Genomic DNA, 23,906 nt, shown 5'->3' with positions numbered 1-23,906 from the left:
TGTCGTATTTCCAAATAAACTATGTAGTGGTAGCATTTGGTTTCATATATACTGTGTGAGGGTACAGCTGGTTTTTTACTATTATTATTTAAAGATATTGGTGTGTTGCTGTTTTCATTTAGTGAGAATTTTAATGTTTGATGTACTCCCCAGGGCATTGTGTGGTGACGCAAGGCCTCCATATGATTTGTGTATTTCATCATACAGTGTCCGCTCAGACTCTGCAATGCTGTGCACTGTGTCCTGGAGCCCCTCCTGGGGAAGTTCTTTGCTATGGTCTTCATCAACAACTGAAGAATATTGGAGATTCAATGTGAAATGGTTCATTTAGTTCAGACTTGAGGTTGACTCAGCCTGGAAAATATATCCAAGTTGTCAAACTAATGCTCTGAAATTTTATGATTTAATGCACTGATGATAAACCAAGTCATTAACCAGGACACAGATTCTCTTTTAGTAGCTTGCAAACCATTGCAAAAGATTTTTTGTGACTTTGCAGTTCTGCTGTCCAATCTGCAAGAATTTGCACTTCATGGGCAGAAACCCTCACAACTGCTAGAAAACACTGTTTACTATATAAATTGGTTTCTCTTTTTGTATTTATAGTCTTGTCTTTGAGTTTAAACAAACATGGCATAACTCAAAATATGCACTTGCAATTTAGCACTTTCTTCCTTCCAACTCTTCAATTGTGACTGGGGAAACTAACCTGATGCATTTTGAGATAGGCGTAAAATTCAGGATCATAATACATCAGTCCTTCTGCTAAGTGTTGAAATTTTAAAGTCATTGTCACACCATCCAGCATAAAATTTGACTGTAATCGTCTCATTAAAGCACAGAAACATATGTAAGCATGTGCTTCATCTCCCATAGTGACCAGAAGTGGTGATGCCAAATCACTCATTCCTTGGCAGTAACTTACAGTTGGGTGATTCAGAGCATATCTGGAACACAGGAAGAAATGAAACAGCATTGAATTTTAATACATATATAAAAGAAAAGAAAAATGGGAATTCTTATATAATATCAGACCAACATTGATCTTCCATAAAAATGAACAAGACAATTTCTTGTTCCAAGAATTAAGCTGCATCACAATTGTCGTTCTACATTAATAATTAGACTACTACAGCAGGTGCTTAATTATAATTGTAATAAAGCCAACTGGCTTTCACACTATAGATGAAGGAATATGGCAAGAAACGCTGAAAATTGATAGATGTTTACAAAACTATCAGTCTGAAGAATTACACTGGTATTTTTGCAAACAAATTCTGTACCTTGAAAGCTTGCAGCTTAAAAAATTAATGATGAATTTAATATCCACATTAGGATAAACAAACATTGTCCCATTCTTATGCTGTGGTCTGATTGGTCTGTTTGAGCTGCATTCTCAGAAAAAGGGGAGGGACTGGGGAGGGGGAGGGACACACACACACACACACACACACACACACACACACACACACACACACACACACACAGACAGAGAGAGAGAGAGAGAGAGAGAGAGAGAGAGTGTAGACAGTCACATATTTGTGTTAGATGGCTTTCAGGCAAAAGCAACTCAGCTGCTAGTCAGATTTTTCTACAAGCCTGTCCAGCCTGAGCACTGCTTAGTGTCTCCTCTGTTGAGTTAATTTGATTAAGATTTTGCATTTTGATACCACAGGCATAATTTTTTTAAATGACATTCATTTTCCACCTCACATGTACTGACTGAGGAATCAGCACTGTTTTAGCTAAAATCAGCCGATTAGGCTAAACCTAATTTTCAGATGGACAGAAGATGTGTGTCAAGCAGTGGAGAGATGGCATACTTTCAGTGCATACGTTTATAATGGCCACATTCATATAACCTGGTTTGAAATCTCAGTCTGGCACAAATTTTCAGTAGACACAACATATTCATTACATTTTTGAGTGGTTTTTCATGATTATATTTCATGTCATTACATCTTTACTTGATTATCTATTGATTCATTAATTTTAGTGAAAGTAATTTGATTGATAAAAGTGGGTGTCACAAAACTTTGGTCTCATTTTATGATGATACCAGGTTTTATCTCTGTACATTGACATTGCCATTACAAGTTGGATGCACATGGCCATGAAAGAATATCCCTATGATGCTTGACATCTTTTCTGACCATACAAAAATGGCTTACAGCCAAAATTTGTGAACTGTGGGTAAATACTATATGCACAATTGATGTGGAGGAACAATGGGAATCGAGAAATAGATGGAATTCCTTAAATTTGCTTCCAGCAAAATTACATTTTGATCCAAGACTAATCAGCATCAGATCCATAACTCAGAGGTGGATCAGAGTAGTGTGTGACATTTATACAATCGTTGCAATAGCATATCAGATGTGCTCAGTAAAAACTGATATTTCTTAACAGTGATTTGAAACATCACTTATAAACATTATCATTCCATTCACATCCTAAAATGTACTATACTGAGAATTTGAGATCTATTTAGTCATGCACACTTGGGCACTGTTATCACTGTGTATCAATATATATCACAACTTTGCTATCCAACTAACTTTTCCCCATAGTGTAAGGGTCTAGCAGTAACGCCACTGCACTTATGTAGATTTTTATGCCCTTCACATGGATTTAGTGAACTTACTTGTATGAGATGGTGGTTTCTGTAGCCCCTAGTGGGAACACTGTTCTGAACACCATAGCTTTTTGCATGCTTTTACCATCCAGCATTAAATTGGGGAGAGATCAACTCCACTGTGATTCATCTACTCACTGTTAATATCCAAAACAGCTGTTACAACCCCCCAAACTGAGGGGTTGTAATATGTCAGAACGACCATAAGGTATGGTTTGGGAGAGAGGAGTTATTCATGCCTAAGTGTACAGAGAGACACCAGCAACTGTGTCACTGACTATTGCATCGAAGGTACACTGCTGGCCTTTTGATGATCCCGATAATGGCACCATGCTGCTTGCATGTGTGGGTCAGTGCAAACGCCAATGCCGGAATCTGCTGGTTCAGCATCCAGCCACCCAACCTTGAAGATGCAATGCTCCTACTCATGCCATGGCTAAGTGGCAATCAACCATGTTGGCTGCACCAGTAGCGTGGGGGATGGCTGAATGATCCCTCAACAGCAACTCGTGGACCCCATATACAGCACCAAAGGAAACAGCTGACCATTGTCGTTGTAGTGAGCCTTACTAAGCTTCGACTGTCCACCTGGAGCAGCTTGGTCAGTGAGCGCAGGCAGCTCTGCTCCCAGGAGGCTGCAATTTCTTGCCCCAACCCCTCTTCTGCTGACAGCAGCTTGCAGTCCACTGGAAAATGTCACCCAGGAAGCCCTCTTGCTCCTCATGCCAGTGCACTCTAAAGTGTGGCCTGCCCTGCCACAGCTATGGTGCATCTATGCAGTGGAGGTTGGTGGTAGTTTCAGTGGGCCGGTTTGGCACTGATATCCATCACCAGATGTTGTGGTTAGCCTGCAGTTTAAACTATCATCATTCTATCCCGTTCTAGACACCGACAGAATGGAGGCACAACTGTCCAATTTGAGCCTCTGGCCTCACTTATTTATACATTTTTCCCCATGCCTCTAATGAAGTTCCTCTGGAGAGGACAAGTGGAGTGCTCTTTAATAATTACAGCTTCAGTTCCCTCAGCCCACTTCGCCCCTACAAACAGGTTACTAGGCATTGTTGTAAATGCAACATATGGGTTCTTCATAACACGTCAGTGCCCTGTCCTGCCCTCATTACTTCAAACTTGTATACAGTGCCCACCAGGCTGGGCCTTCTCATCTGTGAGTGGTGTTGTAAACCTGCCTCGCAGAATTGTTTGCTGAATATCAACATCGTCCACGTCTGCCATCTGATGTGACAATTGGTCCCTTAACTACTACTATCCAACCATAGCTGCACGGAATTTACAAGAATTCCCCAAATCCACACCTATACTTATCCATGGCGCTGCATACCCCCTCCCTTCAGAGAGTATTCATCCCAAATCTTGAACATAGTACTCCCATTAAATCAGCTTAACTCTAATAACTTACATATTGAGGACAATCTCCCGAATTCACCATACAGGACTTCTGCTCACTCTTTGCTACTACCACGCACTCTTATCATGCCCTCATATACAAATGAAGACTTTAAAACTAATTGCTTCCCCGAACAATGGCAGTCAACCATTTTACTAGTAATTGGTGTGTTGCACGTCTACAGTCTGTGCCTTCTTATATCTTACCCAGAAATACAGTACACAAAAGCCTGCTGGAAACAAGCTATAGATAGCAGCTGATACACTCACCACTAATACTTTGTGCTCCGGTTCTTCCTGGACATGATGTACCGTTGTCACATTTGTTCCATCAAAATTTCCCCTTGCTAGGACACAATCTGTCCAAGGACTGCAAAGCTTCTGGATAGTGTGTGTCATTTAAATATGTTAAAATTTTGAATGAGCATCACCCTCATCTGGTTAGCCATGTGGTCTAACGCACTGCTTTCTGGGCAGGAAGGCATGCCGGTCCTCAGCACAAATCCACCCAGCAGATTAAGTGTCAAGGTCCAGTGTGCTGGCCAGTCTGTGGATGGTTTTTAAGGCGGTTTTCCATCTGTCTCAGCGAATGTGGGCTGGTTCCCCTCATTCTGCCTCAATTACATTATGTTGGTGATTGCTGTGCAAACATTGTCTCCATGTAAGAGTACACCAACATTACACTACCATGCAAACATTGCAGGGTTATACCCGTCTGGTGTGAGACATACCTGGGGATGGGGGGAGGGTCCACCGGGGTCCGAACTGCACAATAACCCTGGGTTTGGTGTGGGGCGGTGGTGGGGTGAGTGGACTGCTGTAGCCTGTTGTGGGTTTGTGTACCACTGAGTGTTATGGCGGGGATGAAGCCTCTCCATCGTTTTTATGTCCCCAGTTCAATACAACACAACACCCTCAGTGATCCTTCTGGCCTTTACAACATGTCCTGAGACAATGTCATAACAGTTGAGCCCATAAGTGTAACCAGAAGATAAAAATCCATTCCGACTACCTCACAAGTCATGCAATTAAGTATTATTCCACTTTCTCAAATCTTGAGTTTTTTCAACCATACCAGTTTGCCTCCTTTGTAGCAATTCAACCATACCGATTCCAGCATGAATATGGATATATACAATGTATACCCACCACACTCTGGAGGCAAGTTCGGGCTGGTAGAAGCTCCTTCGTACAACTTGTCCCATTACTTCCCCCCAGAACAAAGTCCCTTCACATGTCCGCATATCAGTCCCTACTTGGCCACCCAGACAGGTCACAAATTACCCTACCACCCATTCCTCCTTCCAAGAAAGCAAAAAATAAAGAAAAAACCGGAATCAGTAACAACAACATGAAAAACTAACAACTCCACAAAAAAGCAAAAAATCCCTGTGGCAATAAAAACACACACTCCATGAAACACTTTACAAAAAAAACACATAATTTTACAGCTTACTTGTGTGACCTTAACCTACACGGCACATTCTGCACCTTACATTGCTCACCAAACCCAGGTTTCTTCTTTTTACCCTTTGTAACTTCCACCTCCTGGTTGGTTGCCAATAACTGTACGGTCCTCTCTACCATCTCTTTAAATGGTTTTATATGACTGACATATATAACAGATGTTTTTGTGAGGAACTGTATCTTCACATTGGCCGGTGAGGTCATTTACATGATCTGGTATGGTCCCTGGTATTTTGTTAAAAATTTCTTTGTTTTCTTCTGTGATTTATAGGGACTAGTGACCATTACCCACTGCCCCATGCAGTATTGCAGCAATTTGCCCCAGCATTTGTTCAGTCGTTCCTGACATTCTAGAACCTTTGTGTTTCCCTTTTGCACGTTCCTCCAAGCTTTCCCAACTCTTCTTGTAAAGTTCCTCACTGCCTAACTACCCAGTCATAAGTTAGGAATCAAAATGCCAAAGGGAGAAAGCATTTTCCTGCTGTACACCATCTCAAGTGGCAACAAGCCAATTGCAGTATGAACCTTCAAATTATAGTTGCACTGCAGATAAGAAACAGCTATCCCAAATGTCATGCCTGGAACCTACGTAATAGCTCAACATCCTTGCAATTGCCCCATGTATGTGTCCCATTCTTCCACTGGTCTGCGGATGAAATGAACTTACCTATAAGTTACATATATGCAACATGTGACATAGCTGTTTCATTAAATTTGTACCCTGGTCCACAATTATGGTCTCAAGCATCCCAAACTTTGATATCCAGTTGTTTACTAATGCTTGCACTACACTACTAGCCTGCTGGTCAGGCATCAATACCATTGCCAAAAATTAAGAAAGGTGATTGATGATCATGAGAATGTACCTATTTCCTGCAGGTAACTCTACATAGAAACTGGACTGGGCACCTATGGTAGCCTTCTCATCTCGCGCTTCTACACACTTTATGTCAAACACACCAATCATAGTCTACTAAAGTCATCCTCCAAACGTCTAAAAAGCTCTGGTAAATCCTTTGAATAGACAGTTATGTCATTGAGATAGACCAGACAAGTTTTTGCCTTTAATCCTCTCAGTACACCATCCAACAACCGCTGTGAGTTGCAGGTGCGTTCTTTAATCCAATACGTTTGTAATGAAAATGTTCTGCTGGGATGATAAACACGGTTTTCGGTCTATCTTCAGGCACCACCTCCAATTGATGGTATTAACTTCTGAGGTCCATAGTTGTAAAGAACAGATGTTGACCCAGATTATCCAAAGTTTTTGTGACATTTGGAATTGGATCAGCATCTGAAATGGTTTGCAACCTTAGATACCTGTATGTTGTTGTTGTTGTTGTTGTTGTTGTTGTGGTCTTCAGTCCTGAGACTGGTTTGATGCAGCTCTCCATGCAAATCTATCCTGTGCAAGCTCCTTCATCTCCCAGTACCTACTGCAACCTACATCCTTCTGGATCTGCTTAGTGTATTCATCTCTTGGTCTCCCTATACAATTTTTACCCTCCACGCTGCCCTCCAATGCTAAATTTGTGATCCCTTGATGTCTCAGAATATGTTCTACCAACCGATCCCTTCTTCTACACAAGTTGTGCCACAAACTTCTCTTCTCCCCAATCCTACTCAGTACCTCCTCATTAGTTACGTGATCTACCCACCTAATCTTCAACATTCTTCTGTAGCACCACATTTCGAAAGCTTCTATTTTCTTCTTGTCCAAACTATTTATTGTCCATGTTTCACTTCCATACATGGCTACACTCCATACAAATACTTTCAGAAACGACTTCCTCACACTTAAATCTATACTCGATGTTAAAAAATTTCTCTTCTTCAGAAATGCTTTCCTTGCCATTGCCAGTCTATATTTTATATCCTCTCTACTTCGACCATCATCAGTTATTTTGCTCCCCAAATAGCAAAACTCCTTTACTACTTCAAGTGACTCATTTCCTAACCTAATTCCCTCAGCATCACCCGACTTAATTCAACTACATTCCATTATCCTCATTTTGCTTTTGTTGATGTTCATCTTATATCCTCCTTTCAAGACACTGTCCATTCCGTTCAACTGTTCTTCCAAGTCCTTTGCTGTCTCTGACAGAATTACAATGTCATCGGCGAACCTCAAAGTTTTTATTTCTTCTTCCTGGATTTTAATACCTACTCCAAATTTTTCTTTTGTTTCCTTTACTGCTTGCTCAATATACAGATTGAATAACATCGGGGAGAGGCTACAACCCTGTCTCACTCCCTTCCCAACCACTGCTTCCCTTTCATGCCCCTTGACTCCTTGCCAACCACTGCTTCCCTTTCATGCCCCTTGACTTTTGTAACTGCCATCTGGTTTCTGTATAAATTGTAAATAGCCTTTTGCTCCCTGTATTTTACCCCTGCCACCCTTAGAATTTGAAAGAGAGTATACCAGTCAACATTGTCAAAAACTTTCTCTAAATGCTAGAAATGTAGGTTTGCCTTTCCTTAATCTTTCTTCTAAGATAAGTCGTAGGGTCAGTATTGCCTCACGTGTTCCAACATTTTTACGGAATCCAAACTGATCTTCCCCGACGTCGGCTTCTACCAGTTTTTCCCTTCATCTGTAAAGAATTCCCTTTAGTATTTTGCAGCTGTGGCTTATTAAACCGATAGTTCGGTAATTTTCACATCTGTCAACACCTGCTTTCTTTGGGATTGGAATTATTATATTCTCCTTGAAGTCTGAGGGTATTTCACCTGTCTCATACATCTTGCTCACCAGATGGTAGAGTTTTGTCAGGACTGGCTCTCCCAAGGCCGTCAGTAGTTCTAATGGTATGTTTCTACTCCCGGGCCCTTGTTTAGACTCAGGTCTTTCAGTGCTCTGTCAAACTCTTCACGCAGTATCGTATCTCCCATTTCATCTTCATCTACATCCTCTTCCATTTCCATAATATTGTCCTCAAGTACATCGCCCTTGTATAGACCCTCTATATACTCCTTCCACCTTTCTGCTTTCCCCTCTTTGCTTAGAAATGGGTTTCCATCTGAGCTCTTGATATTCATACAAGTGGTTCTCCTTTCTCCAAAGGTCTCTTTAATTTTCCTGTAGCCAGTATCTATCTTACCCCCAGTGAGATAAGCCTCTACATCCTTACATTTGTCCTCTAGCCATCCCTGCTTAGCCATTTTGCACTTCCTGTCGATCTCATTTTTGAGACGTTTGTATTCCTTTTCACCTGCTTCGTTTACTGCATTTTTATATTTTCTCCTTTCATCAATTAAATTCAATATTTCTTCTGTTACCCAAGGATTTCTACTAGCCCTTCTCTTTTTACCTACTTGATCCTCTGCTGCCTTCACTACTTCATCCCTCAGAGCTACCCATTCGTCTTCTACTGTATTTCTTTCCCCCATTCCTGTACAACCTCTGGTTTAGTCAGTTTATCCAAGTCCCATCTCCTTAAATTCCCACCTTTTTGCAATTTCTTCAGTTTTAATCTACAGTTCATAACCAATAGATTGTGGTCAGAGTCCACATCTGCCCCTGGAAATGTCCTACAACTTAAAACCTGGTTCCTAAATCTCTGTCTTACCATTATATAATCTATCTGATACCTTTTAGTATATCCAGGATTCTTCCATGTATACAACCTTCTTTTATGATTCTTGAACCAAGTGTTAGCTATGATTAAGTTATGCTCTGTGCAAAATTCTACCAGACGGCTTCCTCTTTCATTTCTTAGCCCCAATCCATATTCACCTACTATGTTTCCTTCTCTCCCTTTTCCTACTCTCGAATTCCAGTCACCCATGACTATTAAATTTTCGTCTCCCTTCACTACCTGAATAATTTCTTTTATCTCATCATACATTTCTTCAACTTCTTCATCATCTGCAGAGCTAGTTGGCATATTAACTTGTACTACTGTAGTAGGCATGGGTTTCGTGTCTATCTTGGCCACTATAATACGTTCACTATGCCGTTTGTAGTAGCTTACCCACACTCCTATTTTTTTTATTCATTATTAAACCTACTCCTGCATTACCCCTATTTGATTTTGTATTTATAATCCTGTATTCACCTGACCAGAAGTCTTGTTCCCACCGAACTTCACTAATTGCCACTATATCTAACTTTAACCTATCCATTTCCCTCTTCAAATTTCCGAACCTACCTGCCCGATTAAGGGATCTGACATTCCACGCTCCGATCCGTAGAATGCCAGTTTTCTTTCTCCTGATAACGACGTCCTCTTGAGTAGTCCCCGCCTGGAGATCTGAATGGGGGACTATTTTACCTCCGGAATATTTTACCCAAGAGGACGCCATCATCATTTAACCATACAGTAAAGCTGCGTGCCCTCGGGAAAAATTACGGCTGTAGTTTCCCCTTGCTTTCAGCCGTTCGCAGTACCAGCACAGCAAGGCCGTTTTAGTTAGTGTTAAAAGGCCAGTTCAGTCAATCATCCAGACTGTTGCCCCTGCAACTACTGAAAAGGCTGCTGCTTCTCTTCAGGAACCACATGTTTGTCTGGCCTCTCAACAGCCCTCCGTTGTGGTTGCACCTACGGTACGGCTATCTGTATCGTTGAGGCACGCAAGCCTCCCCACCAACGGCAAGGTCCATGGTTCATGGGGGGAGGAGTCTGGATTGATGTTATTTCTGATGTTTCGTCTCATTGTTACAGTTAGGTGAGTGAGCTAGGGTACAAGATGTTAAATTTACTTTTGTGAAGCCAAGACAGATATCTGTAGTCACAGCAAAATCTGTATTTCCGTGTCGTATCCGCTGATTTCTTTGGCATCACGACAGTATCTGTGCTCAAGGGACTGTCACTCAGTTCTATGATCCCACCCCATAGAAGTTGTTCAATAAATTCTTCTAACAATGGTTGCAGCTGCTTTGTTATACAGAACGGCTTCCTACAAGTTGATGCACTATTGCCTTTCAGTACGTGAAGTTGTGCCAGAGAGATTGCCGGTAACCCTCTGTTCACACAAAATAAGTCACTAAATCTCAATAACAAGTTCTCCATGGCCGTTCGATCACAGCCCTTCAAATGACCTACTTTTCCTCGTAACACTTCCACACTGACAGTTTACTTGAGGCTTTCCTCGGATAAAACAATGCAAACTATCTGTCTCTTCATTGCTTAAGAGCAGTTCAACCACAAATAATGTTTCCCTTGGCAAATCAGTATCCACTGAAACCCATAGTATCTTTCCTGTACCTGCTGGTATTTTAGCCAGCTGATTGATCTTTACTGAAAACTTTCACAGTTTAGTTGGTCTCGCCCTCATGACAGGTGAACCGTGCACCATTGTCTCAGTTGCAACTGTTTCCCCCCGTTAAAGTCCCATTGAGTTCAACTGCATATTGCAAATGATCAATCTTAGTGTGATGTTTGTCGAAAAAGTCTAGCCTAAGAATCACTGAATAACCTTAACCTATGCATGGCAACGCCTCCATGCATTAACTGAACTTAGTTTCCTCAACCAAAAACTCCAATACTGCCAAACCCAATGATTCCACCCCATTATTGCCAACACCATGCAACCTATACCATGGTGGCCGCAGTCTCCTCTTTGCCACTATGTCCAGAATGATAACAGAAAAATTCACACCGCTGTCCACCAGAAATCTGCCACCCAATAAGCCCACTATGCAGCAATCCATCTGTGCACTAACTTGTGCCTTGTTACTGGCTACTGAGACTGCCTTCCATTGATGGCTGCTTTCCTTGCCAGTGATTTTCACCCTTCATACCTCCACACTCAAATGCCTGGAGGCCCACTACACCACATGCATAGAATTATGGTTGCTTACACTGTTTCCTTACATGCCACTCCTGACAACATCTATAACACTTGACTTCAGAAGCTCCCACAGACTCGTTGCGCTCCATCTAAACATACTTAATATCGCCTGAAAAAAATCATGCACTCTTCTGCTTTTGGTGCTCCTGACACAATCCAGTGGCCCACTCCCAGAATGTATGAGCTTTACTAAATGTCTCATGGTAGACAACATATCCTTTGGTGTCCTCCTCAAATGCATATTAGCAACATACAGGGTTACTTCATCTGACTACCCATATGCTTCCACATCATTCCTAACATCCTTAATGAAAACTGTCACGTCCTCCATTGCCTTATCCAAGAAGGAATTAATCAGTGCGATCATCGCCGCATCATACGGAATAGAAGGCACTCTCAATCCAGACTCACTTTCCTGTGGCTCTGATTGTGACTGACTGTGACTCTCTTGAAGAGCCTCTAAGTCATGATTAAGTTCAAAATTTCTCTGTTTCATGCTCTCAAACTGTTTTGTTAACACTTGCACTCACTGAGTTAAAGCAGCAACTGCATCTGAGGTAGTAGCACATGTTTCCACCATTTTGCATATTCTTAATTCACCTGAAGAAGGAAAGAAAAGAAAAAGAAAGACTAAATACAAACTCTGATTTAATCCTAAAAAAAAAAAAAAAAAAGTAATCATAAATTAATTCCTACGGTGAATCACCACCTATCTACACTCAGTACACTACTAGACAGATAACCAACATGCCCACATGCAGAACAAACAACTGCTACAGCTCTGGTACAAGGTAACTTATGCCCAGACAAACTGCAAAATGAACATCTCACTGGCACTAAATTATCACATCCACCATTAGCTCTAAATAAAGCTAAGTCCACAGGTTCCCTTGGCTTCACAAAAGTAAATTTAACATCTTGTACCCTAGCTCACTGAACTAACTGTAACAATGAGACGAAACATCAAAAATAACATCAATAAAACTTAAACTCAACATATCACGTTGGAAAGCAAACAACTGCTTCTGACACCAAAGTGTTAAAATCCTTCCAAGCTCAGGGGTCGTATTATGTCAGAATGACCAAGAGGTATGACTTGGAAGAGAGTGGTGACTTACACCAAAGTGTGCAGAGAAACACTAGCAACTGTGTCACTGACTTATTGCATTGAACGTACACAGCTGGCCTTTCAATGATCCTGGTGACGGCGGTGGGTGATTGCCATTTTGATTTTGTTTTTGTTTGTTTGTTTGTGTGTGTGTGTGTGTGTGTGTGTGTGTGTGTGTGTGTGTGTGTGTGTGTGTGTGTGTGTGTGTGTCAATGCCAGAATCTACTGCGTTAGCATCTGGTCGCCCAGCCTTGCAGACGTAGCACTCCTACTCACACCGTGGTTATGCGACTGCTGCATGTGTTGGCTGCACCATTAGCCTGGGGGATGGCTTACTCCTTCCTCAAGGGCAATTTGTGGACCCTATGTGGAGCATCAAAGGGAAACAGCCAACCAAAATTGCTGCCGTGAGCCTTATCAACTCCAGCCATCTGCCCAGAGCAGCTCAGTCAGTGACCACAGGCAGCTCTGCACCCAGGAGGCCACAATTTTGCACCCCAGCCCCACCCCTGTGGACAGCAGCTTGCAATACACTGCATGGTGTCACCCAGAGATTGGAGGTCAGCAGCCCTCTCACTCGTCATGCCAGTGCAGCTCCAAGATATGGCCTACCCCACCATAGCTATGGCACATCCATGCAGCAGAAGTTGTTGGTAGTTTCAGCAGGCTGGTTGGCTACTGATATCCATCATCAGACATCACCATGACCTGCAACTTAAACAATCGTCATTCTGTCCAGTTACAGACATGGACAGAATGGTGACACGACTGCCTCATTTGAGCCTCTGGGCTTGCTTATTTATACGTCTTTCCCATATGCCTTTAACTTAGCTCCTCTGGAGGGCACAAGTGGAATGCTCTTTAATAATTACAATGCTAGCTTTTCTCAGTCTGCTTTGACCCCTAGACACAGGGACTAGGTGCTGTTGTAACTGCAACGTATGGGTTCTTCACAGAATGCCAGTGCCCGGTGCTGCCCTGATTACTTCATACTCATATACAGTGCCCACCGGGCCATGCCTTCTTTCTTGTGAGTGGTCTCATAAACCTGCCTCGTGGAATAGTTTGCTAAATATCAACATAAACCGCACTGGTCATATGATCTGACAATCGGTCCCATAACTACTACCTTCCAGCTGCAGCTCTGCGTAATTTACAAGAATTCCCCAAACCCAAGACCGTAAATATTTGTGGCGCAGAACATCTCATACTCTGTCATTCACATGTTACTGGCCATGGTAGCTCACTCTGACAATGGTATTTTTACTCAAACTGAGGTATGGACAGTGGCCCAGGAAATCTACACAAAGAAACAGCATTAAATCTAGGATTTGTAAGTGCATGATGTTACTACACCTCATACAGCACTACACCTTCTTGTAATTTTAACTCAAGTTATGAACAATCAAATAGTTTTACCACTGTTTGAAGATTTAGACTGCACCCTGTTTTGATATCACTATTTACCAACTGATGTTAAAGATATGTGCAACCTGTTAAGACAGGTATACTCTAGGAGCCAGAACATACATTCTTTGGACTGCACCCAAATGTATCATTAATACTAATCAGCCTTAATCACATGCAGTTTATACAAGTTGGTGATGGCAGAGAAGCTGAGGGTGAACACAAAAGCATTATGTGACATATATTGTAATACTTTGTTTCGTAGCCACAGCTACACGGATTGAGACACAATTTGATGCTAAGGACATGATCATAATGCTCAACAGAAAATCGGTTATTAAGAAAAGGACGTTTGAAGGTCACAGATTTACTGGTGGTAGTTGGTAGATGGACACCTATACAAATGTGAATTTTCAAAACTCCCCACTGAACTGATTACTGAATGAAACTTTGGGCTTGCAGCTGGGCCTTGTTCATATCATTGCACGATACTTTGACTGGGCACCTGTCAGTCCACCTCAAGTGAGCCAACAAAGACTCATAAAGACTAACCTGTCCTGAAATATTATTAGCATGGTGTATGTACTCTGGGTAGTGTCCAAGCAAAGGTCGATCTCTGGCCAACACCAATTAATCAGCTATTGTCCTAACCTTCGGCTGAAGTTGAAGGTTTAATAGCCCCAAGAAATTACATTCAAGAATGGCAAAATATGAATAAAATAATGATTTTTATAAAATATATAATCCAAACAATTTAATGAGATGGTTAAAATTGTCTTGCAACCTCTCAGAAATAACACCACCTTGGAATAAAGTGAATTATAATATTTATTTACTTAAAAGAATACTTGAACAGTTACAATTAGAAAACACATAATAATAGTGAATGAAACTTAAATTTCCATTAGTGTTTAGATATCTATCAACAAAAATGAATTAATAATCAAAGTTAAATAGTTTTATGTTGTAAGCTAAAATAATAACTTGTCTATGTTTTCACCAGTCAAATTAATGATATGAATATAATAGAGGGAAACATTCCACATGGGAAAAATATATCTAAAAACAAAGATGATGTGACTTACCAAACGAAAGCGCTGGCAGGTTGATAGACACACAAACAAACACAAACATACACACAAAATTCAAGCTTTCGCAACCAACGGTTGCTTCATCAGGAAAGAGAGAAGGAGAGGGAAAGATGAAAGGATGTGGGTTTTAAGGGAGAGGGTAAGGAGTCATTCCAATCCCGGGAGCGGAAAGACTTACCTTAGGGGGAAAAAAGGACAGGTAGAGAGAGAGAGAGAGAGAGAGAGAGAGAGAGAGAGAGAGAGAGAGAGGGAGGGAGAGAGAGCGCGAGTGTATATCTGTCCTTTTTTCCCCCTAAGGTAAGTCTTTCTGCTCCTGGGATTGGAATGACTCCTTACCCTCTCCCTTAAAACCCACATCCTTTCATCTTTCCCTCTCCTTCCCTCTTTCCTGATGAAGCAACCGTTGGTTGCGAAAGCTTGAATTTTGTGTGTATGTTTGTGTTTGTTTGTGTGTCTATCAACCTGCCAGCACTTTCATTTGGTAAGTCACATCATCTTTGTTTTTAGATATATTTTCACCAATCAAGTTAGATTGCCTGTCCATACTTGTAGGAGCAGCAGATAAATATTTAAGTGCAACTGGGCGTAGATAAGTATATGGAATAGAAGCCTTATATTCATAAACATCACCGTTCCTCACAAGCAAAGGTTCTTTTAAAAAGCATGTTAGATGTTCTTCAAAGAGAAGATAGTGATGTTCCAAATCCAACTCGTTACCACTTCTGACAGGTAATTCAAGTTGATCCTGTGAATGCCATAAACCATCATCATCTTTTGAGGATGCATTTTCAGTATCTGCATCTGATGTTGACCAGAAAGGTCTAGGCCCATCAAATCTACATCTATATGAGCTATTTGACTTGACCGAGACTCATTCTGTCATAGAAATGGTATGGTAATGTTTCAGTACTTGTGTTTTCCGTTTCATTGCTAGTCAATTACTTCATTTTGAAATGAGGATATATTAGAGTTGTAATCAATAAATGCAGAATATTTCTTGAGTAAGAAAATCTCCTGTACTACTTGTATTTGCTAGCAATGGTGACTGGCCAACACAACACCATGTACTAGAGTCTGCGCCAAATAGTGAAGGCTTCATGACTGTTGCAATTTAATTGTTGGATTTCCACCACCCATGTGCAGTTCTAACAGTTAGTTCAATTTTGGCACTTGCTAGCATATTTTGTCCAAATCCAAAGGTTTGGCTGAAGGAGGGATTTTTGGTTGTAATTGGCCAAAGCCGAATGTTCGGTCGGACTCCCCTGGGGCACTGTTGATGATACCCTTGTCTCTTATGAACACTCGCCATCAACAATAATATAATGGGCCCTATTTCTTAAGAAGTCTTCAAGCCCCTCACATATCTGGTAATCTATTCCATATTCTCGTACCTTCTTTAACAGTCTGTGGTACAAAACCACATCAGATGCTTTTCAGAAATCTAGGAATATGGAATTTGCATGTCACTGTTCATCCACAGCTTGCAGAATATCATGGGAAAAAAGGCTTAGTTGAGCATTGCATGAGTTATGCTTTCTAAAATCATGCTGATTTGTGGACATAAGCTCTTTTGTCTCAAGGAAATTTGTTATATTTGAACTGACAACATATCCAAGAAGTCTGCAGCAAGTGATATTAAGGACATTGGTCTTTAATTCTGCAGGTCAGATCTTTTACCTTTCTAATATACAGGAACCACCTGCACTTTTTTCCAGTTCTTTGTGACTTTACACTGGGCAAGGGATTTATTATAAGTGCAAGCTGAGTAAGGGGCCTTTGCCACAGATTACTCTTTGTAAAACCAAATTGGATTCCATCAAGCCCTGGCAACTTTTCAATTCTTTTAGTTGCTTCAATACACCAGGGATCCCTATTACTACGTTCTCCATAAGGGAATCTGTGTGATGCTCAAATGATGTTATGTTTGTATGATCCTCCTGCATGAACCATTTCTCAAATTTGAAATTTAAGACTTCAGCTCTTCTTTTGCTATCTTCCGTTTACACACCAGACAGGTCATTGAGTGACTGGATTGAAGCTTTTGACCTACTTAGTGGTTTTATGTAGGACCAGAATTTTCTCAGATTCTTAGCTAGATCCTTTGCTAAGGTATGACAGTGGTAGTAGTTGTATGCTTTGTGCATCAATCTTTTTATAGACGCATGAATCTCTACCCACTTTTGCCTGTCACTATTCACACATTCTCTTTTTAAACAACTGTGTAACAGCTTATGCTTCCCCAGAATTTTCCAAATTTTGTAATTAAACTACAATGGACTTTCTTGTCTTTAATCCACTTAACTCAGTATATACTTTCCCACAGTGTAATTTAAAAGCTGTTTCAACAATGCCCATAATTTCCCTTACTTCCATCATACTGGACCTAAATGAAGTCCATGCATTGTGTAAATGGGATGCTAGCAATTGCCTGTCTGTTCTTTCTAGCAAAAAAATTGTCCCAGCCTTCTGTATGATTTATCAGCTTTAGTAACCATAGTCACTATGATGATGTCATGCTCACTAATCCCTCTCTTTACTGATGCCATCAATAGTGTCAGGTCTTTTTGTAGCAACAAGGTCTAAAGTATTTCCACTGTGTGCAGGCTGTCAAACTAGGTGCACAAGACAGTTTTCAGAGAACTGTGTTAAAAAGTAGTTCACAAGACACCATGTCTGTACCTCCTACAATTAATCCACAAATGTGAGTCTACACTTGGTAGGTTAAAGTCACCTCCAACTAATGTTTCATGATCTGGGTATTTCCGCAACACTGAGTGCAGACTTTCTTTGAATGACTCTAGAACGATCATGGTAGAATTGGGTAGCCAGTAAAAATATCCAGCAATTAACTTTATTTCACCTAGACCTGTTATACACATCCATAACTTCACAGTCACACTCAAAATCGACATCATTAGAGGTAATGTTTTTGTAGACTGCAATAAACACTTCCCCTCCTATGGTGTCTAAGCTGTCTTTCTGTTATATGTTCCATGACTTGCTAAATATATCAGAGTTTTCTACTTTAGAATACATTCACCTCTCAGTCCTGAGTGTAATCTGGGTGTGACAAATTTCCTGGAGAGCAGTAAATTCCAGAACTTTGTTACAAATACTTCGGCAATTTACTGAAAAAATTTTGACAGTCAAAGTGTCGTTACTCTGAACACAGTCTGATTTCACTCTATGCCTGTCAGCTGGGGAGTTCATTAAATACCTCAAACTAGCACCTAGCCTAAAAAAAAATCCATGTGCACTCCACAAGTACTCTGGTACTCGAGTAACTTCCTCCTTTGTGTGTTGCACTCCTGACTTATCAAGGGTTATCCTACAACTCTCCACCTTTTAACACAGGACTAAAAGTCTGCAGACAAGAATGTCAAAGAGTTGACAAAGCCTTTGGTTGAGACTCACCACTGAGCTCCAAGACAAAGGACCCAAATGAACTCTTAGAACTATGGTTGGCCTAGAGAACCCAAGTGACAGGCATCATTGGTTCCAAAATGTGCCACAACTTGTAGACGACTGCACCAGCACGCTCCACAGGCACAGGCAAGGCCTCCTCCACATCTCCAGCAGACATATCGAGTGAACATTGGTTTCTTTCCAACCTTGAATGCTATTTCTCTAAGAGGCTCCATAACACACCTAACACTGGCACTCCCAATAACTAGCAAACCCCTCTTCCCATGTGCATGCTCAGACCCTGCTGAAGGAACAGCAGCCTTTCCAGTCACAGGTTAAATAGCAAGGCCAGACAGCCAGCCTCCACATTAGCCCTCAGTCTCAAGTGAAATGGACACATTACCAGCCAACTGGTGCCCACTATTGTGGTTCGTCAGATTTTCTGCCAAGCATATTTTCATTTATTCTTTAATAATGGTGTCCCAGAAAAATGTTGCTGTGGCAAAACTGTTCTACACACTCCATTGAAAGACCAGTGTAGATACAATGCTCAGCAATAGTAAACTTAGTTGCTATCAAAAGACAGCGGTCAGTACAGCATTCTCCCAGGAGAAGTGGCATTCTGCGAAAGATCTGACGACAGAATACAATGCTGATGGAGGTACAATTGTTTGAGGTATGTCATTCAGTGTGCATCATTGAACATGGGGCTCTGCAGCAGATCACCCTACATGTTCCCGTGTTGACCCAATGGCATTGCCAATTACAAAAGCAGTGGTCACAGGATTGGGAATGGACCATGGATCAATGAAAACATGTCATCTGGTTGGATGAATCAGGTTTCTTGTTATACAACATCAATGGTTGAGTGCGGATACATTGTTGTCCAGGAAAAATGGATGCTCAAAACACTAAACCACACTACGGGAGCTAGCTGGATGAGGCAGTCTAATGCTGTGGGGTTTCCAAGGAACCTGTGGTAGTAATCACAGGCACCAGTACAGTTGTGGACTATCTACACATTCCATTGTGTACTACCACATGTACAGCTGAGTAGTATCCAATTTTGTGCAATACTTCAATAACAGACCCAGATGTCTACTTCAGGTGATGCAAGTTGCGCTGGTACATGTACTTATCTGCCAATACTCCAACCATACTGAACTATTGCTGGTCTCACATTGCTATTTGTAGCTGATTACGAGATTGACTCCTGACACACACAATGCCCTCTGATGCTCTTTTGTTCCTCAAAGCCGGCACTGATATTCTGTGAAACACATTCTCTCAGCATTTCCAGGATCTGGTGGGTGTGATGGCTGCAGTTATCTTAATAAACTGAGTGCCAGACCAGACACCCTGATTAGATTTAAATTTCTATCCTGATTTATTATATATTCTGACATCTCTGTATTGATAGTCTCCTCAATCACATTGTCTCAGAAACTTGGTGTTTGCGTCAAGATACTATTCACATCACATTTAAATTCGTAACTACATTTCTCACAGTGCTTGACAACAGCTGCTTTGATAAGATATGTCGCTGATATTCCTTGCATCTCTCCTTAACTGTTCTAATAGTCCATTCCATGTTAGACATGCCACACTTGTATGAAATGCAATATCATCTGGCCTCTGGAGACTTGGATTGTATTTAACTTTACAAAGAAGACACATTTTTATCGAAGAAAGCAAATCACACTAAATGACATGTCTTAAGAGAACATCGACCTTCCTGGATATTAGAGTGAATGGCAAGCTGCATCTGCTTCCTGATGATGATGTAGTGTACAGGGAAGTATTGTCATCGAGTGAGTGTAAAAGGATATGGGACGACTCATACAGAATTTATATTTGGTGTGATGAATGGCAGCTTGCTCTAAATGTATATAAAAAAATTGAGTTAATGTGGATGAGTAGGAAAAACAATCCTGTAATGTTCCAATACAGTATTAAAGGTATGTTTCTTGACTCATTCACATCGATCAAAGATTTGAGAGTAGCACTGCAAAGTGATTTCCCTACAGGAAAATTACAATATCAAGAGCACAGATGGAAAACCAGTTCTAAGCAAAGAAGGAAAAGCTGACAGATGGAAGGAATATACAGGTGGTCTATACAAGGGCGATGTACTTGAGGGCAATATTATGGAAATGGAACAGGATGTAGGTGAAGATGAAACAGGAGATATGATAGTGTGTGAAGAATTTGACAGAGCACTGAAAGATCTCAGTAGAAACAACGCCACAGGAGTAGACAACATTCCATTAGAACTACTGATAGCCTTGGCAGAGCCAGCTGTTGACAAAACTCTTCCATCTGGTGAGCAAGATGTATGAGACAGGCGAAACACCCTCAGACTTCAAGAAGAATATAATAATTCCAATCCCAAAGAAAGCAGGTGTTGACAGATGTGAAAATTACTGACCTATCAGCTTAATAAGTCACAGATGCAAAATACTGACATGAATTCTTTACAGACAAATGGAAAAACTGGTAGAAGCTGACCTTGGGGAAGATCAGTTTGGATTCCACAGAAATGTTGGAACACGGGAGGCAATACAGACCCTACGACTTATCTTAGAAGATAGATTAAGCATTTGTAGACTTAGACAAAGCTTTTGACAATGTTGACTGGAATACTCTCTTTCAAATTCTGAAGGTGGCAGGGGTAAAATACAGGGAGTGAAATGCTATTTACAATTTGTACAGAAACCAGATGGCAGTTATAAGAGTCGAGGGGCATGAAAGGGAAGCAGTGGTTGGGAAGGGAGTGAGACAGGGTTGTAGCCTCTCCCCAATGTTATTCAATCTGTATATTGAGCAAGCAGTAAAGGAAACAAAAGAAAAATTTGAAGTAGGAATTAAAATCTATGAGAAGAAATAAAAACTTTGAGGTTTGCCGATGACATTGTAATTCTGTCAGATACAGCAAAGGACTTGGAAGAACAGTTGAACGGAATGGACAGTGTCTTGAGAGGAGGATCAAAACGGGGATAATGGAATGTAGTACGAGGATAATGGAATGTAGTCAAATTAAATTGGGTGATGCTGAGGGAATTACATTAGGATATGAGACACAAAGTAGTAAATGAGTTTTGCTTTTTGAGAGGCAAAATAACTGATGAGTGTCAAAGTAGAGAGTACATAAAATGTAGGCTGGCTACAGCAAGGAAAGCGTTTCTGAAGAAGAGAAATTTGTTAACAGCGAGTAAACATTTAAATGTCAGGAAGTCTCTTCTGAAAGCATTTGTATGGTGTGTAGCCACGTATGGAAGTGAATCATGGACAATAAGTAGTTTAGACAAGAAGAGAATAGAAGCTTTCGAAATATGGTGATACAGAAGAATGCTGAAGATTAGAAAGGTCATTATTCACAGTGTTGACAATGGCTGTGTTGTGGGGTCTGAGTGGGGTACAGTCAAGTGGTAGGTGCCCCAGGGATCAGTGTTTGGGACACTCCTGTTCCTTATTTATAGAAGTGATATGCCCTCTAGTATTATGGGTAACCCTAAAATATTTCTGTTTGCTGATGACACTAGCATGGCAGTAAAGGATGTTGTGTGCAACACTGGCTTGGTTTCAAGTAGTGCAGTTCATTATGTAAGTAAGTTCATGGCTTTTAGAAAATTATCTAATACTAAATCACAGTAAGACTCAGTTTTTACAGTTTCTAACACACAATTCAACAAAACCTGATGTTTTAATTTCTCAGAATGGGCATATGATTAGTGAAACTGAACAGTTCAAATTTCTAGGTGTTCAGATAGATAATAAACTTGTGGAAAGCCCATGTTCAGGATCTTGTTCAAAGACTTAATGCTGCCATTTTTACTATTCGAATGGTATCAAAACTGAGTGATAGTTTGACACGAAAATTAGTCTACTTTGCTTATTTTCATTCACTTATGTTGTACTGTATTATAGTCTGGGGTAACTCTTCCCATTCTAAAAGGATATTTTTGGCTCAGAAATGGGCGGTTTGGGCATAAGCGATGCAAGTTCATGAACCTCTTGTCGACCCCTGTTCATGAGTCTGGGTATTTTGACACTGGCATCTCAATACATATATTCCTTACTGTCGTTTCTCTTTAACAATATTAGCTTATTCCCAAGAATAAGTAGCTTTCACTCAGTTAATATTCAGCAGAAATCAAACCTACATATGGATCAGACTTCCGTAACTCTTGTGCAGAAAGGTGTGCAGTATACTGCTGCATCCACTTTCAATAAGCTACCACCACTAGAATTCAAAAATGTTAGCAGTAATCCACACACTTTCAAATCAAAACTGAAGAGTTTCCTCATAGCCAATCCTTCTATTCTTTCAAAGAGTTACTTGAATAATTAAGCTAATTCTTGAGTGCATTTACCTAAACTTATGGCCTGACTTTTTTCAGGTTCATAAACATTTTATTTGTATCTGTTATTACTTTTATATTGTAATTTCATGTACTACATGTTCCATGACCTTGGAGATTTGCTCCTCAATTTGGTCCTACAGAACTTGACATGTAAATAAATGAAAAAATGGCTCAGTTAGGCTGCTGAAGTTGAATGTTCGTGATCTGATTGTTAAGTGGAAATGTGAAGAAGCAACCACAGTTACACGAATACCAGGCAGATCTCATGTTCTGGCAGACAGAGATCGTCTTCCATTGCGGAGGGTCCTTGCAAGAAATTGCTAGGAATCAGTGGAAAGAAGCACTCCTAAGTTCCAAAGTGCTACTAGAAGTTCAGCTAGCACAATGACTGTGCATAGGAAGTTAAAAAGAATGAGGTACAATGGTTGAGTAGCTTCTCATAAGCAACACATTTTGTAATCAGTGCTAAGTGAAGCTTAAGAGGGTGTACAGTGTGATGCCCCAGGATGTTGAATGAGTGGAAAGGTGTGAGCTATACGCTGTGGCAGTCTGATGGAAGGGTTTGGTTTCAGCAAATGCCAAGAGAAAACTATGTTGCATCGTGTGTGGTGCCAACAATGAAGTACGGAGGAGTTCGTGTTACAGTATAGGGTATTTTTTGTGTTTAGGGCGCGGCCCCTTAATGCACTTAAGAAACCAATAAATGTGGAAGGATATGAACGTATTTTACAGCATTGTGTCTTGCTTACTGTAGAGGAACAGTTCACCAGACAGTGATTGTATTATCATGACAATACATCCTGTCATATAGCAGTATCTGTGAAGCAATAGTTTGTGAGCAATTATGTTCCTGAAGTGAACTGGCAAGCTCATAATCTCAATCTGAACCCAACGAAACATATTCAGGGGCAACGTCTTTGGTTCATTTTTCTCACTCAAACTGTGAACTGTGCTTCCAAATCACAAGAAAAGCTACCAATCTTCTCCTATGCAGCCAGTTAGCAGAGTTAACAGAAAGCGGTCTCAGAATAATACAACACAAGTAATGAAGCTGAGATGAATTACAAATTTCAAACACCTGCAATTTTTTTCATTCCAAATTTACCAAATGCATTTCTGAGAGCCTCTGGTCTGTGTCCAACACTGAAGCTCCTAGCAATTTCCTCCCTGAGTTTTCTGAATGCTGCACTATTTCCAAATTCAGTGTCAATAGAATAAACAACTTC

The 23,906-nt window shown here is 40.7% G+C and overlaps 1 protein-coding gene across 1 annotated transcript in view; it reads right to left on the bottom strand.

Moving 5' to 3' along the window:
* LOC124596413 overlaps positions 1-23,906 on the bottom strand; it is a 100,777-nt gene that overhangs the window by 2,486 nt on the left and 74,385 nt on the right. The window contains exon 7 of the mRNA XM_047135543.1: positions 710-947. Within this exon, the coding sequence (XP_046991499.1) occupies positions 710-947 (238 nt within the window). The remainder of the gene's footprint in view (positions 1-709; positions 948-23,906) is intronic.

This window comes from Schistocerca americana, chromosome 2 (genome assembly GCF_021461395.2).
Source record: "Schistocerca americana isolate TAMUIC-IGC-003095 chromosome 2, iqSchAmer2.1, whole genome shotgun sequence".
Taxonomy (NCBI): Eukaryota; Metazoa; Arthropoda; class Insecta; order Orthoptera; family Acrididae; genus Schistocerca; species Schistocerca americana.
Note: the sequence above shows the minus strand (reverse complement) of the source record. Positions and strands in the feature narration are given on the sequence as shown.